Below are 18,048 nucleotides of genomic sequence, written 5' to 3' on the forward strand. Positions count from 1 at the left end.
AGTTGGAAACAAACAAGCATGGCCTTTGTAGTTCAGTAATAAATTAATCTGGGGAACACAGACATGGGTTCACAGCCCCATTCCCAATTTATAATAATTCATGAATAACTCCAACATATGAGATTTAAAAAAGCACTTTTTAGCATTCAATAACCTTCACCTTTAAGACCTTCACTAGAAAGATGGAAGAATTGAATTTAGACTTTATACTCTGGACCCCTGTAATTTCAGCCAAACACCAGAACCCTCCAGTTGCATCTAAACATCTTTATTGAATAATGTAATTTCTGTTGTGGGACTTAAACTGCAATATTTGTCTAGGATTACAGAATTATTTCTGCTCTACTACCTCATGGTGTGTTAGTGAAATTAAATGAGACTGAGTACTGAAAATTCCTTTGGAAAATGGCACTTAAATTCTAAATTACTAAAGACAACATTTTCCAAACTTCTAAATATTACTGAGACACACATAACTATGAGAAAAGTAAATTTTGTTTAATTTTTTTTGGAGAGACCAAAAGAATTTAAAACATCTCCAGAAAACTTGTTTTCTTCTTTTCTCCACTGGCAGCTGCTTCTTTTGATGAGTTACCAAGATAAAGGGCCTGACTGAAATTTCAGACTAGTGATATTTAATGACAGGCAGGGGCAATAATTCTGTACTCATCATAACATACCTAAATCAATTATGTCTGTCTGTAGTAGCTGTTTCAAGACAGAGTGAAATTCAATATAAAGTACCCATTGCAAGTTTGAGACCCCATGGTTGACGAGAATTCTCACTGAATATTCTTGAGTTCCTTCCTGTACTCATCCTTAAAATAACCTTTCAACCCCTTAGGAAGAGGATTCTCCAAACACTACACACAGGACAAACACTGCTGTGGTCCACATCACATTCCCACAACTCATGATTCCCTGGCCAGTTAGTGGTACAGCACAGCCTCCTGTAGGATCTCTGACTCAGAGAGAGATTCACCCCCTGAATTTGCTGGGATTTAGGGCTCTCACCTCATCTCTGCAGGCACAGCAGGGAGAGAAACAAACACTAGTAGGTAGAAGGAGTAAATGAATCTTAAAATCATCAGTCCCAAGGCAACCACTACGCCTACAAGCATAATTTCTTCTTCTTTGCTACCCTAGGTCATGACCCTCATCCAAGAAAGGAAGGAAAGAAACTGTCCTTTCATCATTAATTTTGCTATGTCATTCAAGAAAACAACACTGACAACACCATAAAACCACAGTTTAAGCTGCCACTGGTGCTTCAGCCAAAAGCTAATCACCACCATCAATTGTCTAATATTTCTCATAACCTCTTTAGTCATTCTAACAATCCACTGCAACTTACATGGGATCTGATTAAAATCTTTTCTGGCTGACAAAGAGCCAGTGGGAAAATAAAACTATCCCTCTTCTACCACAATACTGGGCCACTCCACATTTAAACAGATAATAAATATGCATTCAGAAAACTATGCAGTTGATGAACATTGCTCTAATTTAAAAAAGAAACAACTACTGACTGTGTCACCTGAAGCAAAATGGTGAGAAAAAAAACTCTGTCCATAGACTGCTGTATCATTAAAATTGAATTACAAAAACCCCAAACATCCCAGAAAACAATCCATCATGCATAACTGCCAAGTTACTTTTTTTTACTGGTTTTCCTAATGCACCTGATAATCAATATCACAGATCACAAGTAGGATTTTAAAATATTTTTTAAATATATTTAAGAAAGCTATTCATTTTTATATATAACTTACAGAGGACTAAATACTTCTGATGCAGCATTCAAATCAAATGCAGAAAATACATCTCAATGAACTGTACACCTTGCCTCACACACCAGGCTGGTACCTGGCAACAAAAATCCAGCATTAACAAGCTTGACCAAGGTTAGCAGCACTTGGGACATCCTGAGTCACAACAAAGTTGAGAACAAAGCCAGGTGCAGCACTGCCACATCTCCATGGTGAAGCAGGAGCAGGGGAGGACACATCTTACACATCAAATCTCACAGGAACTCAAGGCTACCACTTCCTCCAAGTATGTTCATAGACAGGGTCCCAGGATTTTGAGCACATCTCCTCAGCACTTCTGAACACTGTGAACATGTTAAAACTATTTCTTGGCTGCTTCTGTTGGCTCCTTCAGTAGAACACCAAGACACTTAAAGCTCTAAGACTTCATTCTGAGCATGCAATGGCATGAACCCAGCATATACAGAAAAGCCTAAATCTTAGACAAAGAATGAAGGTCACAGGTTCACTCCACAGGGTCAGCAGGGCTGGTCTGAGAATGAAAACTTAACATTCACAACTGCTACAGGCAATTACACACCTTCCCTTGCAAGAGCAAGACACACTTTCCCACTAAATGGTATACATAACATAGCACTGCAGAAAGTTGTTTCTTCTCCCTGTCATCCTCTCCCCAAGGCACAACTTGGTTGGGTGTGGTTTATCATCCCACTTAGTGAAGGACTGGAAGGCCTGACACTGCTCTATGCTATGGGCTGCAGAAGAGTGTACAGACAGAGAGGAGGGAAAATACAATGCCAACTGGCATTCATCTTGTTTTTTTTCAGAAATACTTCAAAACCAAATATCCTGACAATTCTTCTGTGTAGTGAAATAGTTTCTTTGGCTTTCTTTAGCCCCTGAGTGTGATTAAATCTCTCACCCCCCCAATGTAATTCTTACACTTAAGTCTTGACATTTATATTATTACTTTAACAAATTAATCTTTCTCAATGGAGTGTCCCATAATGCTCTAGGGAGGCTCCTATGTTCCTGTGAGTCCTGTCAGATTTCTGCCAAGAGGTTTGAACTCCTAGACAGATCAAAGAGAAAGTGATGAGATAAAAAGAAACAGCATTCTCCAGACTGACAGGTCAACCATCTCTCCTTGACAAGAAATAAGGAAGGTTTACAGAAACAATCAGGGAAACATTTGTGTTTCAGATTTGGTGGAACCACCCTGTAAAATACTATAGCAGTAATTTCTGTACTAATGATTAGTGATTGGTTTCACTGAATAGGAGGCCAATACTCACAGAATGATTCGGGCTGGAAGACACCTTCAAGATCATCAATTTCCAGACCCTCTGGCACAGGCTGGGACACCTTCCACCAGACCAGGTTGCTAAAAGCACCATCCAAACTGGCCTTGAATATTTCCAGGGATGGGACATCCACCCACAACTTCCCTGGGCAATCTGTGCTCAGATTGCCTCACCACTCTCACAGCCAAGAGTTAACAGCTAATGTAAATCTATCTTCTTTCAGTTTAATGCTGTTCTCCCTTGTCCTATCACTACATGAAATAATCTCATATTGTTTTTTAATTTATCTGAACAGTACAAATCAGATGAGTTACATACAGATAAAATTTTAGGCTGTACAAACTGCAGTGCTATGGAAATGTCACTCTGAAGAGCAACATAGTTTTCAAAGAGCCAGAAATTGCCTGTGTCCAGTATTTTCAGGTGCCAGAAATGTTACAATGCTGAAAGCAGAGTGCTAAGTGCAGACACACATATGAAATTCTAAGGCAGATTTGCCAAAAGGTTTGATTTTTAGAAGCAAATTTTTCTTCTAATCCTGCTGCTTCAAAAGCTCAACAAGTGGCATAATGATAAAAAAAGCAGGTCTTGAAGCCAAAATGAAACCAAACAAAATCAGCAGTGATAGTTTACTTCAGTAGTTCTGCATAAGAATATATACAAGACCTATACAGCATCAGAGCCTAAATTTGTTTAAAAAATTATTTATAATGTTATCATTAATATACAAATTTACTGTTTTCCCCTATTTTTTCCCCATCTTGACTTCCAGCTCAGTTTGTCAGAATACATAATTTCTGGTTAAAAAGGGCTGAACTCCAATCAGCTTACCTACTAAGTGAAAAAAAAAAGTTACTCAAACTGCTTTTGAATTTGCTCAGACTAAGACTGAACAGAAAGAATGTAATGGATGCCTTGGCCTCATCAATGACAGGAGCTAAAATATAATTTTATTCAGCAAGGTTGGAATTTCACAAAGTTATAAAAATTCATGCCAGGGATCTTAGTATCTGGCCAGACCCACTAACTAGATTAGAGTCTTTTTATGCAGCAACAAAATGCTATATCCATTCTAAATTCACAAATAACCATTATAGCTAATTAAAACATCATCTAAAATGACAAATATCATTGAAAAGAATCCTTAAAACAATAACATCAAGTGACCAATTTCTATGTAGTTGATTGCATAGTTAGTATTCTTACTTCCTATTTAAATGATCTTGTACATAATGAAAAGCTTAGAGATGTCACTCAAATAATGTCATGCTTTTTAATGAAACTTACATTTCAAAACCTCATCATTTGCAGAAAATCCAGTAGTTGCAGTCATCACATATTAGGCTTTTGGTAGCCTACATTTCATAGAATCAGATCTACAGTCAGAATCATGCATAGATGTAGCTGTTTTACTCCAGAAAGAACGTGTGAATTAAAATTGGAACTACAACACTGAATATTTTTGAAATCTGAAGATGGATATTGTGCTTTCTCAGCTTGCTGAGGAATTCTTCTAATCTTTAAAAAGAATTGCTTGTATTTGCTTACTAAATGTGCACCTTGATCATATGCAGCATGAGATCAGAAAAAGTATTTGGTTTTAAAAAATGAGGCTCATCGTTTCAGTGGAAATGCTTTTTTCAATGCCCACTTTTTCATTCACTTTTTTGCATGAGATCTACAACACAACAGTAAAAAACACACTGATTGGGAGGACTGTGGAGGGAACTGACAGTGGGGAGAGGAGGAAAATGAGAGGGCATGTTCTTTTTTCACGAAGAAACATGCAATTACGAGATGATACACGAATGCACTCTGCACACACTGAACACACAGAACAAATATTATGCATTGCAACACAAAGAAAAACAGCTATTTCAGAAACAGATAAGAATTTGAAGCACTAGTTAATTAAAAATACCAGAAAAAGGCATCCCTCAAGACAGACAGAAAATTAAGAAGCACACTAACGACCACCTACCTATTTTTATGCTTTGGTACTTTTCCATCTATACATTATGAAAAAAACCGCAACACTTATGGAAAAAAAACATTTTGCAGATATATAGAGGGTCACAAAAGCTATGAAAGAGAGCAGATGACAAACCATTAAACTTTCACCTTTAGGTAGTTATGATGATCTGATGTCTCTTTTATGATATCGTCCATTTTTTTAATTAAATCTACAATGTGTTTAACAAGCAATTCTTCCATCCATCTTTGATGTTTTTTACTTATAAAGCAATGACAGTTTTCAGTTCAGGCTCCTTAAAGTTCCAGAGAAACCATTTTCCACTCACTTGCTTTGAAAGCCATTAAAACAACTTGATGAAGAACAGCAGCAGGGGGCTAACAGAAACCAAGGCTTAGGAACAGTCTTTAGATTTTTCTCCTAAGACTTTCTCACAAACCCTTCTCACAAAGATCCTCAGGGCTTTTCATCCTCTCCTTTCTCCCCACCCCCTCCCAAAAATCAGTTCAAAGTGACAGATGCAACTAGCTCCAGATTCTGCTCTTTTCCTAATTTCTTTTCTTATATTCTTATATTCTTAATTACTTTTACTTCTCAATTTTGATAGACTCAGCTGAAATCTGATTCCCACAGAGGCAGTCATCATCTTCCCAATGGGAAAAAGTAGTGCACAGAAAGATTCAAGTAACTTGTGAACACCTTCTAATCTGTCATCCATTCTAATAGAGAGCACTCCTAGTGAGAAATGTACCTGTTCCTTAAATACCACATATTACTGGCATTCAGTAAATTGAATTAATTGGTCATTAATTGATTAGTGACTTATACACAGTTCTATGTGTTACTGTGGTATTTCTGAAACTTGCATGACAGTGACCTTGTAACAGTTTCAATACTGGGATATAAAGAACTGTGTAAGCCAACTGTAAATTATCTTTAAAATGGGAATTGCCTATAAGAAATGGTAAATTCCTTGGTTATAGTTTCATGCAAATGCAGAAATCACAGTTTTCTGGAAAACACACCTATTTGGACAGTATTTATGCTAATTAGAATCAGTAGAGTGGATATTTTGTCTCTGTTTTGCTGTGCTCACCACAATATTATTTCTTTGATTATGGCTGACTGAAGGACAAATTTCATTGATAACTAACTTTGTGGAACATCTGTAACTCCCAAGCTGTACCGACTCTTCAGTTGCTGTATTCAAATGATGCCCCTGTGGTCAAGATACCGAACATGGAATGTCTCAAACATGAACAGCTAATTCCATGAAGCAGGGCTAAGGCTACATATTAATCCCAGATTCTATTTACAATCCCTTGTTCTTTTGCAAATGAAAACTACAGTTACAGTACACATGGCTAGGAGCTAACAGGGAGTAAAGAAGGCCAGCCTCATGTCTCCTCAATTTGAGTACAGGAGCAGCACATATGAGGGATTTGAGGTCAGGAAAGACAGATGGTGGGCATTCCCATTACAGCTAAGTCACCTCTTGTCCATAAAACATTGAGCTTTATATTTTCCAGTTGGTGACTCTCACAAGTTTGTGTTTCTACATTATTTTACCAAGCTTGTATTTGTAACTCCAACTGTGAGAACACATTGTGGAATAAATTTCTACATGTCTTGTGAACAAATCTTATTGGTACTTTCTCAAGACATTAACAATTATACTTTCTCCTTGTCTCCCTTCAGCTAAAGTAATACATTATTAAAATGTTAGTGTGAGATGTTTTTAACCAGTTTTTCTTTAAGGAAATTTGGAAAAAATAATCTCATAAGAAATTCAAAGTCAGGAAACTGACATACAGCCCTATAAGCAAACATGCAAAAAGTTTCTGTTGGCTTTCTGACATAACTATACCATAAATATTGGAAAAGGATCCATCAAGAATATAAACTAAGGAAGTCCAAGAAGTAAAAAAACAATACCCTAAGGAACAGGAGCAGTTATGTGTGATTTTCTACAAGCATTCGATCACTTTACAGAATTGAAAAAATGTTAGGGCTGGAAGGACCTCACAAGATCACTCAGTACAAGTCTCTTAACAGTGGCAGGATCAAACATATGTTCTGTGAGTGCTATGTAATACATGCCAGATACAGAATATGCTTCTAAGCATTATCCAGTCAGAGCCTCCATTCCAGGCTGTTCCATCATTCAAACTATTCCACCATTTGTGCAGTCTTATGGCTAAAATAAACACTTTCAAGCCCATATTTGCAACAGCACTCTAAGATTATTAAGCTGGAAATACATGACTTAAGAGTTTATCATGAATGTTCCTTTGGAATAATTTAATTAAAATTATCATTAGAATTACTTCTTTCTATATTTATTTTCAAGAATGTTTACTTCTCCAGAGGGGTAAACATTTATTTTCCCATATTTTCTATTTTCAGAGAAAGAACATCTCTCACCCTCAGGAGTTTAGCCTCATTTCCCTATAATGTATTCATCACCACTCAGCACATCTGTCCCAGCAAATCCCATTTCCTGTTCTATTCATGAGGCCCAGCAACCTGGAGCTTTAGTGATTGCCGCCACACTTTTCCCATGGCCTTCTCACCTCTCACCCCCCCCACGCACCCCGCTCCCATTGTTTATCATCTGTTCTCCCCTGCTGCAAACTGCTGTCAGATGTTCACTTATCCCTAATCTTACTCACTGCCTTTGATATTCTTTCTAATCCAACAACCTGTCAACTGGGGCATCAGCCCATGTCCACACCAGCTGCTCTGTCACAGGCCAAAAGATTCCCTCTCTGCTCCAAGAGGTATTTAAAGGATTTTGACACAGCAACCTCAACGTGAAACAAATAATTAATGCTGTTTTGATCAGTGATCAGGGCTTTAGTGTGACATGAGTTGACCACTAAGAAAAACTGAGCTTTACTTTGTTTAAACTTCAGTAAACTTTAGTGTTACTGTATTAACAAGATTTTGATCAGTGTCTGAAGGACAGTACCAAAAAGCTAAGTTCTTTAACTTTAGTTAAAAATTATGAAGAATAATTAATCTGAGTGCAAGTCAGCGGGGCAGATAACATTCTATGCCTGCTGTGTAAAACATGCTCATTTATGCAGTTTCAACTTGTATAGAGTTTTCAAAGCATGGGAGCTGACCTTTTATGAGTTACAGCTGAAAATACAAATGTATTTTAAATATGTCAGCAGTTGAGATAAAATTATTTAAAATACACTTATTTTCAGGAATAGAGTAGAATAGTTTCATCCCCTATAAAACATCAGACTGTGACATTTTAAAGAATAGTGCCATTTACAGAAAATGTCTAATTACCATGATATTCAGATTTGCTATAAACACTTAAAATTTTACAGTGTTCATCTGCTTTAAAACATATCAAATACACATAATGTCATAGCTGAGACTGTGATTCAGATGACAGATTTTTTGCATGAGGAAAAGTTTCTGCTATTTAAACAAACACGTGAATTTTGATCCAAACTGAAAAACAAATACAGCATTTAGTTGCTGGAAGAACATGAGCACTATTTTGTTTCTCAGATCTAACTGCAATTCCTACAAAAGAGATAGTACCAAACAAGAAAAAAAAAAAAGCCTACTTTGTACCCTACAGTAGTTGTATTTCACACACAAAAGTATAATAAAACTTTAGTGATGATTTTTATAACATGGTTCATTCACTTAAAACTAAACCACTTTTATTCTTAGGGCTTGTCTATACTAGGACATCAAGAAAATTAATCTGAAATAAGTACCTTGATAAACTTGAATTCTGCTACTTAAACTCCATTAAACCCTTGTGTGGACACAGTCATCCAGTTTAGTTTACTGCTCCCTTAGGGCACACACTGGAAAGTTAACATGGATTAAGGTAGGGTATGAATTCAAAGTGCAATTGTACTTTGAAAATGGTTTAACGTAAACAGAACCAGGCTCTTTGTTGTAGAATGAGACATGGAGTTACTCAGGAAAGTCCTGTGCAGACAAGTCCTTGCAGATGAGGCTACTGGAGTGGTATTGCCAGAGCTGATGGTTTTCACCTTCTTCATCTGCAGACCTGGAAACATCTTCCAGGGAAGCTGCAGGCCTAGGTAGCACATTTAGCCTGCTGATAATTGATCTGCTTTTCTTAGTTGCCTCATATGGATGACCTACAAGTATTCCAAGGGCCCTCAGCGAGCTGCGTATCAGAACTTGAGAAGCACGGTTTAAGCTCACTACGACTTTTGTACCTCCTCCTACACTCGGTCTCAACTTCACAGTTACTGCGCACTAACCCAAGTAGTCTGATAGCATTAAATGAGATTTTACTGATCGTTTATGTAAGTGCAGACACATTTCAGCTACAAAAGGTGCTCAACAAGGCCTTATTCTTTCCATTATGTGACACTTGCTGTCACAAGTGTGTTAAATCGTAGTATGACTGACCTAAAAATATGAAGTTTTGTCACTGTCAACTACTTTTCATGCATTTACTTCAAAGCTTACATTCACTTGTCAAAGCATGCTGGATAAAAAATTAAGACTAACAAGAGATAATTTCCCTGAAACAAAAACAAGTACTAGTGTTCAACTACTGCTCTTATTAACTAATGCTTCTCATTTCCCCCTTCAGTAATTCATAAATGTCTTAAACAAAAACAACTTGTACAAATTTTCAGAGTTGAATTCAAAGCATATGGCAGAGCCAGAAGAGAGATGCCTAGATTCCTTAGTTCCTTTTCTTAAATCTGGGTTCTAATTGCTGAGAACACCATTTCTCTCAAAGGAAATTATGTTCCCTCAGTACTTAACTCCCTAATGCTGTCTTTGCAAAAACTTTTCTATATTTTCTTTAACCCATATGAAAGAATTATACTGCACCTCAACTGCACTCACTGTTAACACAGCAGCAGTCAGATCAAAAATCCATCTCATCCAGATCTACCTCTGACAGCAGCCAAGATGCCCAAGGAAGACTCTATTGTTAAAACACTCTCAGACTCCTGCAATTTGCAGCTCAGGGACTCCCCGAGCTGGAAGCAGTATGTTTCCATTTAAGATTAATACTCAACACTGACATAACAGACTTGACAAGCTGAAGAAAATGAGACAAACTTCACAGGGAAAAAATGGCATCTCCTTTCACTGCACTACTGCTTTAAAAAAATGAACTGCAAATACATGTGTTACTTGGTAACATATTTCCTACTACTGGAACCTTTTGAAGATTCAACAGAAGACTTACTTGTTTGAACAGGTAACTTAAAAATCTGTTTACTCCCTCAACAGCATAATTTTTAACTGTCAAAACAGAAAAGAATGTTTCATGTTTATAAAAAAGCAGACGGAAGTTCCAGAGAATATTTCAGGCAGCTGGGCACATTCACGTTGCTATTACCATATACAAAAATTCCTAAATGCAAAATAAGATTGTTAATATTATTGTTACACTGCCCTATTTGCTTTTTCATCTTCAAAGTTTTCATGGCATTAATGATACAGGCCTCACTTCTTTCTCCATGTATACACATATTTTAATCTTGATGACATCTCCAAGATGTCAAATTGTTAATTGATGTTAAAATTGTAAGACACAATGGTTGCTCATGGTCACAAAAGAAAGCAGTAGCAAACTCAGATCAGAAGAAATTCTTCACTGATGAACTGCGCCCTGCTCATGAAGCACATTTTCTACCCACTACAAAGTTCATGAGGTGTTAAAATCTTGAAAATTGCTTTAGAATGGCTGCAAAACTCAAAGATATAATAATTTAATTCCCTTAACAGTGAATGAGAAACATCATACATTAAAATGAACTTGAAGGGAGCATTTTTCATGTTTAACTTTAAAATGAATTATTCTAAGTATTAAATCAATAGAGGAAATGTGATGCTAAGGCATTGACCTATTCTGAAGTGTGGAAGGAATGTGAAGCTCAGAAAAGAGCAAATAGTTCCAATTTACCACTACTGACTGCATGGTTCAGTCGATATGCATGCAGTTTTTGAGGTTTATCCCACCCACATCATTGAAACAGATGCCCATTCACCATTCCACAGATTCAAAACACAAACTCTCTCACATACAAACACTCTGGGAAAATTACTGACAGTTGGTTCTAGTCTGGTGGCAAACTTCTAAAAGTTCCTGGGCAGAACGCACATATATGTTTATACAATGCAAGGAAACAGTGGCAAGAGCTCCCCTGCCAGAACAACTTTCAAAAACAAAGGTATAGGAGTCTGGGCGAGATCCACAAAGGCTTTGATGTGTGAGCTCTGGACAAAAGTTTCTGTAACAGCTCAAGGTATTATTCCCCCAGCTCGATGATTCCCCCCAGCTGATAGATGCTCTGCCTCCCCTTTGAAGGGTGCTGTCCCTAGCAAGAGGTCACCAAAAATAATATGCAAAGGCAATTCACTTATTTCTGTGTAAATCTCAGTGATTTGGCTTAAAGGGCTGATGACAGTGGGTTTGAATTGGAACAACAGAGCAAGAGCTGGAGCAAAGCCACCTTCTTTTGATTCCCAGAGGTTAAGAACCATTAGCACAGGGAAAAACATGCAGTAACTTCTTAAATTGCTACTGCAAGATCCACCATAGCTCTGTTAAAAGCCTGTGTAAGGGTCCAAATCCAGCATGCAGAACCACTGAAATCCCTCCATGCTCAGGTGCTGATTAAGAAGACTTCATTATATCAAAATCCTATTTGGATACTTAATGCTGCTCAAAATCCTAACGACTCTCCTTAACTGCTGCTACTCAAGCGTCGACTTCATGACTTGGAGTCTCAGCAGAGTTCTTAAATTTGGCTTTTTTTTTTTTTTTTGTCCAATATATAGGGTAGTGCCTGCCGAGCATACACAAAAGAGAGCTGAAGATTTACACACAAATGTGTTTCCCAGCAGTGAGCACACTCTCCTGTGATGTGGGAAGCAATATTAATTGAAGTGAGATCTTGCAGCCTGACTCTACCACATCCCAGGGAAATGCCCTAGCCCTTGGGCATTGAGTTAATCTCTCATTAGCCATCCCTCTGGTCTCTTGAATAAATTATTTATGAAAAGCAGAAGAACTTCAATAGGAAAAAGTGAAAAGAGATTTACCATGGAGTTCTTGGTAAAGAAGCCAATTCTTCAGGAGGTGATGTATGTTTAAAAAAAAAAGCCAATTTAGATAACAAGTCAATTTGCACTTTTTGGGGGCAAGTACACATTAAAGCTAGACAGATGCTATCCTCTATGTGAGAAAAATCAATTTTCTTCACTCAGTACCAAGCAGAACCAAAATATATAGGAACACAGGGTTCCTACTGACAAAATGAAGAGAATGTTCCACAGGCTGAGTGAGATACCTTGTCCATCTCTCAACCCCCAGGCTAATCACTTCAAACATGGTTGATTTGATGAAGGGTCCCACCTGGAGCAGGGCTGACAGCTGAAAATCCCAAATAAAGCTGAGGTCCCTTTTGAAGGTCTGTCAAACAGCTATTTTGAAGACTATAATCTTAATCTGTACTTTACCCCTCTATACTGGCCCTCACCAAAATCTGATTGCAGTTTGCTGAATTCCACAACTCCTTGGCTGCACTTCCATTTCTACCTTTACACTACACAAAGACAGAACTAATCATTTAAATGAGTGACTGGTACAGTGATCTGTCCAGCAAGCCAGGCTGTTTTCCACAACTTGGATACCCAACACAAAGCTGCAAGGTGCCTGAATCTGCAAGGTTTGAAACCTGGAAGTCTTTCAGAAGGGTAAACACCTACTTTTATGCTCTACAGGAAAAATTCAGAGCTCATTGATTTCATTTAAAATACAGATGGGCATAAGGAGAGGATGATGAAACACTTCATATGAAAAGCTCTCAGGACCTTCTATGGGAAGAACAGAATCCACCACAGGCATAAATTGCTATAACTTCAGGAACTGCCATGATTTCTTACAATCCTCACTTCAGTGAAAGAGCCAGAAACTGACATTTTTCTCACGGTCTTTCAGAAGAGTATTTCTATATGTAACCAAATACGGTCTAAAGGAAGACTCAAGCTCTTAAAACACAGGGGAACTTGGGACTCAAGCACAAACCTACAAAGACACTGCTGAGGTTCTCTCTACCGTGACAGTAATTGCCTGATTGGATTCTACGTACACACAACTCTGTCCTTGAGTTTGTCCATAGCTCCCAATCTGAGCATCTGTATGTCCAAGGAAAATACTCAGCTGGCCAAAACATTAATGCAATCCTTGGGCCTGCAACTGTAAATGTGTAAAATGCCTCTGAGAGCAGGTAGACAATGATCTGAGCCTGTGGCTCCACTCTTCATCAGGTGTGACCGCAGCCTCCTTCAGATGTGTAACCTGTGTGGGTTTACAAAAGTGTTTCCAGAATCACAGAATATTCTGAGTTGGAAGGGACCCACAAGGATCACTGATCCAGCTCGAGTGAATGGCCCACGCAGGGACTGAGCCTGTGACCTTGGTGTTATTAGCACCGTGCTTTGACCAACTGAGCTAATTTACTCTGCATTTTGTTTAGATTTCAGCCCCCAAATGGATCCTCTTCTGATGTCTTACAGATTTTGAGTGGTCTGTCAGCTGCTAGAACAGTAGTTTACAACTCAGTGGAATGTAGGTTGAATGGATAAAATCAGACTAGCAGGGTACACTAAAATGTAAATAATCTATCTAAATTTATCTTTAAAATAATAAAGTTTATGTTTAAGACCTTGCTGTATTAGATATAGTAGTAGGATTCAAATTATCTCCACACAAGTAGCATAATTTTGATATGAAATGTCTAGAAATCAACGCTGTTGCTTAAGCATTCATGAACGCTTAGAAATAATCAAAATCCTACACTGTATGTAAAAATTCTTTCAATTACCTATTTGTACAGAAAACCAGTAGTTGTGAAAGAAAACAAATGAATAAAAAAACCTCTCACTCTCTGAATGCCCTTTGACAGAAGATATATGTTAAACATCAATGACTATTTTAGGAATATACCTCTTTGAAAATAGGTTTCAAATTCTCAGTCTTCAAGGCCCCAATTATTCTTCATTAATATTATATAAACACCAAAAAATGCATTAATAAATCTTCTTCAGACTACAATGAATTATAGGGGATGTGTCACAGCTTCACAAAATGTACCTGTAAGACCACCCCAAGCCTCCCAATTACAGCATAATGCCACATATTGCATAATTTAAGTATCCATACTAATTTTGGTTTCCACCGTGCAACAAATGCCATTATTCAAGTTTTCCCCATTAGATTATTCTGTTATCCAGAAAGACTTTTTTGTTAGATTTGGGTCAAGTTCAGCAAGCAAGTGCAGGGAATTCATGGAAGGGGGAAATGAATCTTACTTTAAGACACAACAATTAGGAACTGGGAAAAAGACAAGTTTCTTTTCTTTTTCCAGCTAGTGAATTAAAATAGTTGGACAAGGGAAGACCTACTCAGCATAAAAGCGTTAAGATCAAGGGCTAGATTTTGGAAACAATTGTCAGTTTTAGAGGAGTGGTGGAATTTTCAAGAATTCTTAAGCAGAACAGGCATGTAACTCTCTTGGATTTTAGACACTTGAGTGTTTAATGGGGTTTTCAGCAGACCTAAATGCTTTTGAAACAATTAGTCAAATGACTGAAAATATTTAGTATTTCCTCTGGTTAGTAAGTAATTTTTAAATGCAAAATATGTTTCGATAAACATAGGGCCTGTTTCTCAGATCAGGTACACAGTTGTGCTCACACTCAGCTCATGCTCTCAGTAGGTTGGACCCAAGCCAGCCTCTGTACAGATGTCATAGAAACTACATTTTCAAGTTCATTTTAAGACAGTGCTGCAGCCAAGAGAAACAATCTCTGCCCTCAGCAGGCCCCAAACACTCATCCCTAACTACCACATTACCACCTCCCCTCTGCCAGCATAATGAACTGAATCACTGATCTTGTTTAGCTTAAAATTGACTTCTTTTTTTTTGGCTAGATTAGGTTTGACCCTGGTCCAGCTCACTCAGTTGCTGCACAGACACTACTTGTGCAAGGAGTGGAAGTAGCAAGGGCAAGTCTACTTGATTTAGTGGCAATGCTGGTCTCTGTCAATTCACAGCACATAACCAAACATATCCTTATTTCTTCTTTACAATACTCATCACATCTAAGGCACATCTATTCAATTAAATGTAATTTTGCAATACTGTTTCAAACATTTTAATTAAATCCCGTTTTTCATGTAAATAGAGCATGACTCAGAAATGAAAATGAAATTAAGTAGTAAGACCTATCACTTGTAAGTGAAGCCAGCAAAAATTCAGAACATGAAAGAATGTTTTTCAGGTTTACCTCTGATACCTAAAACACATAATTCAGTGTAAAGCTGTCAGCTGTTCATGAATCAAAATGGTTTATTTATCCCAACCAATGAGCAAAGAGCTTTTTTTAGGAAAATCATGTATAAAATATATTTGTTAAAATCTTAAAAAATCAGCTCATCTGCTTTGATGAAACCCATTTGAACCCTTGCTTTTAATTTTCTGTACTTTATCTCACTGTTGGACTCAATACATTCCTCTCCTGCCTTTCCAACTGATGTGTTTAGAAGCAAAGCAAAGAAGGAATGAGAGATGTGTTTTCAACCACGCATTTCTGGGGCTGTCCAAACTCTCCATTTCCCCTTCCACCACTCTGCTTGGGTAAAAGCTCACCCTGGACCAGCCAACAACCAGGACCACGGAAAGCTTCCAAGGAACATGCAAGGCTTTGTGCTGTGAGAAGAAGTGACTTGCCTTTCAAAGCTTGCATTCCTTCCAATGTTGGAGGTACCAGTTCTCAGTGATCTTGTGAAAGGTGATGCATGTTGATATAAACATGATAAGGGACAGGATTTCCTTCCCTGCTTTCCACCTGCAGGCATTGATGCTATTCACAGAATCACAGAATAGACAGGGTGGTCCAAAACCCCTCTCAATGCAGGGTCACCTGGAGCAGGTAACAGAGAAGTCAGTCCAGATGGATCTGGAATGTCTCCAGAGAGGGAGACTCCATGACCTCCCTGGGCAGCCTGCTCCTCAATGTAAAGTTTTTCCTTATGTTAAAGTGAAACTTGTGTTTATGGCTCCTCATCCTGTCACTGGGCATCACTGAAAAGGGTCTGGGACCATCCTCTTGGCACCCACCTTTGAGATGTTTATATGCATTACTGAGAGCTCCTCTCAGTTTCCTCTTCCCTAGACTGAGCAGTACAGCTCCCAGTGTCTGTTCTGAGATGTCCCAGACCCCTAAACATTCGTGAATGAAAGTGACGGCCTGCCGAGGTCTGGTCAACAAAGGGTTCGAGATGTGAACAATCCACACCAAAGCAAGGCCCGCATCGAGAGGTGAACCCAAACACCAGCAGGGAGTGAAAGTGACAGCCCCAGCCCCGCAGCGGGGGCAGGCACAGGGGACACCCATGGCGACAGGCAGCGGCCCCAGGCACCGACCCCACGGTCTGTCGGGCCACCTGTGCTGCCGTCCCCGAGCCCCTCCTCAGGGCGGGCCGAGGGACGCGGCGGGCAGCGCGGCCGCCCCGGGGTGCTGCGGGCGGAGCGGGGCGGGCGGCGCCATGAGGTGGCAGCGGCGCTGCTCCAAAATGGCGCAGGCGGGGGCTGAGGGGCCCCGCGGGGACGGGCACGGCGGGCGGGCCGGCGGCGCCACTCACCTGCCGGTAAGAGAGGCGGAAAGGCCGCAGGTAGAGGGAGGAGGTGCAGGGCTGGACCGCCAGCTCCTCGATGGCCTCCATCCCTGCCGGGGGGGCAGCGGCCGCGGCAGGAGGAGGAGGAGGAGGAAGGGGAGAGGCGCGCGCAGCCGCTGGCGGACGGGCCGGGAGCGGCACCGGAGCTGACGGGACGCGGCTGCGGCGCTCTCCGGCCTCTGCCCTCCTCCCTCTCACCGAAAGCTGAGTTTCACCCCCAAAACCGGGACACAGGAGCCTCGCTGCCTTTATCCACAGAATCACCAATGTTGGAAGAGACCTGTAAGATCATCCGGTTCAGGTGTCCACCTAGCACTGCCCCTGTAACCCTTAAACCGGTAAAGCACGTCGCCCAGTGCCAGATCCAGGCAGCTCTTGAACTGGTGACTCCACCATCTCCATGGCAGCCCGTTGCAATGTCTGACCATTATAACAGTGAAAAAAATGTCTCTACTATCTATTCTGAATCTCCTCTCTCATCTTAAGGCCATTTGTTCTTTTTCTGTCGCTGCAGGAAGGGAAGAGGAGACTGGCCCCCACCCACCTCCGTCATGGAGTAGAATAATTCTCCAGAAACACCTATTTGCAATCCTGTTTTCTCAGGAGCTTGGCGGATTTTGTCAGAGGGTCAGTTATTCCCACACTTTACACCAAAATTTGTGGGGTATGCTGGCACTGAACTGAAGCCCACCCGCCTCCTCCAAAGCCTTGATGAGATGCACGAGCTCCCAGGTTATCCCATTCCTGGGCATCATCAGGCTTTGCAGAATGAGCACCTTGCTGTGGAAAGCACAGTCCCTTCTGCCTGCATGTATGGTGCTTTCATGGTAAGTGGAGATTGGATGAATGGTGTGGAAAATGCAGGTACAAATACCGATTCATGGATAACCTGCAATCCCTCCTTTGATGCATCTCCAACTTTCCTTTTCAGGGTCAGCTTCCAGTAGTGGCCATGCACCCAGTCCACGTAAGAAAAATAAATGCAGATCGGTTAGAATCCCTTGGCTGTTTTCAAGTTATAAAATAGTTATCCCTTCTCCTTTTGTGTCATTATTTTTTAAGCAAAACACTATTAGATTTAGCAATTTCCTGGTTTTTGTAGAAGTTTGATCACAGTTATGCAACATTAGGTTACATTACTCTGAGTGCTTTAATATTCCTAATAATTAATTTCTAATAATTAGGTTCATGAGCAACAGAGCTCACAATTTACGGTGGTTGTTATATCTCTGATTTGTGATAATTTTCCTTGCAGATGTGCCTGTGTACAGCAATTTAGGTGCC

General features: G+C 39.6%; 1 protein-coding gene and 1 long non-coding RNA gene across 3 annotated transcripts in view; one reads left to right on the forward strand and one right to left on the reverse strand.

Moving 5' to 3' along the window:
- Positions 1 to 16,985, reverse strand: part of NUDT14 (nudix hydrolase 14) — a 58,732-nt gene extending 41,747 nt beyond the window's left edge. Inside the window, exon 1 of one of the 2 annotated variants that reach the window (XM_005520069.3) lies at positions 16,732 to 16,985. In XM_005520069.3, coding sequence (XP_005520126.1) covers positions 16,732 to 16,812 — 81 coding nt within the window. In that variant the 5' untranslated portion in view covers positions 16,813 to 16,985. The remainder of the gene's footprint in view (positions 1 to 16,731) is intronic. The other variant, XM_088058409.1, reaches the window with a different exon arrangement.
- On the forward strand, positions 16,631 to 17,801 carry LOC148184041 (uncharacterized). The gene is made up of 3 exons (XR_015773024.1): positions 16,631 to 16,737; positions 17,279 to 17,591; positions 17,696 to 17,801. It is a non-coding gene; the product is annotated as an uncharacterized LOC148184041 (long non-coding RNA).
- Positions 17,802 to 18,048: the final 247 nt, after the last annotated feature.

Source organism: Pseudopodoces humilis, chromosome 7 (assembly GCF_049639895.1).
Source record: "Pseudopodoces humilis isolate 2021_Gansu_Grassland_sample_001 chromosome 7, ASM4963989v1, whole genome shotgun sequence".
Taxonomy (NCBI): Eukaryota; Metazoa; Chordata; class Aves; order Passeriformes; family Paridae; genus Pseudopodoces; species Pseudopodoces humilis.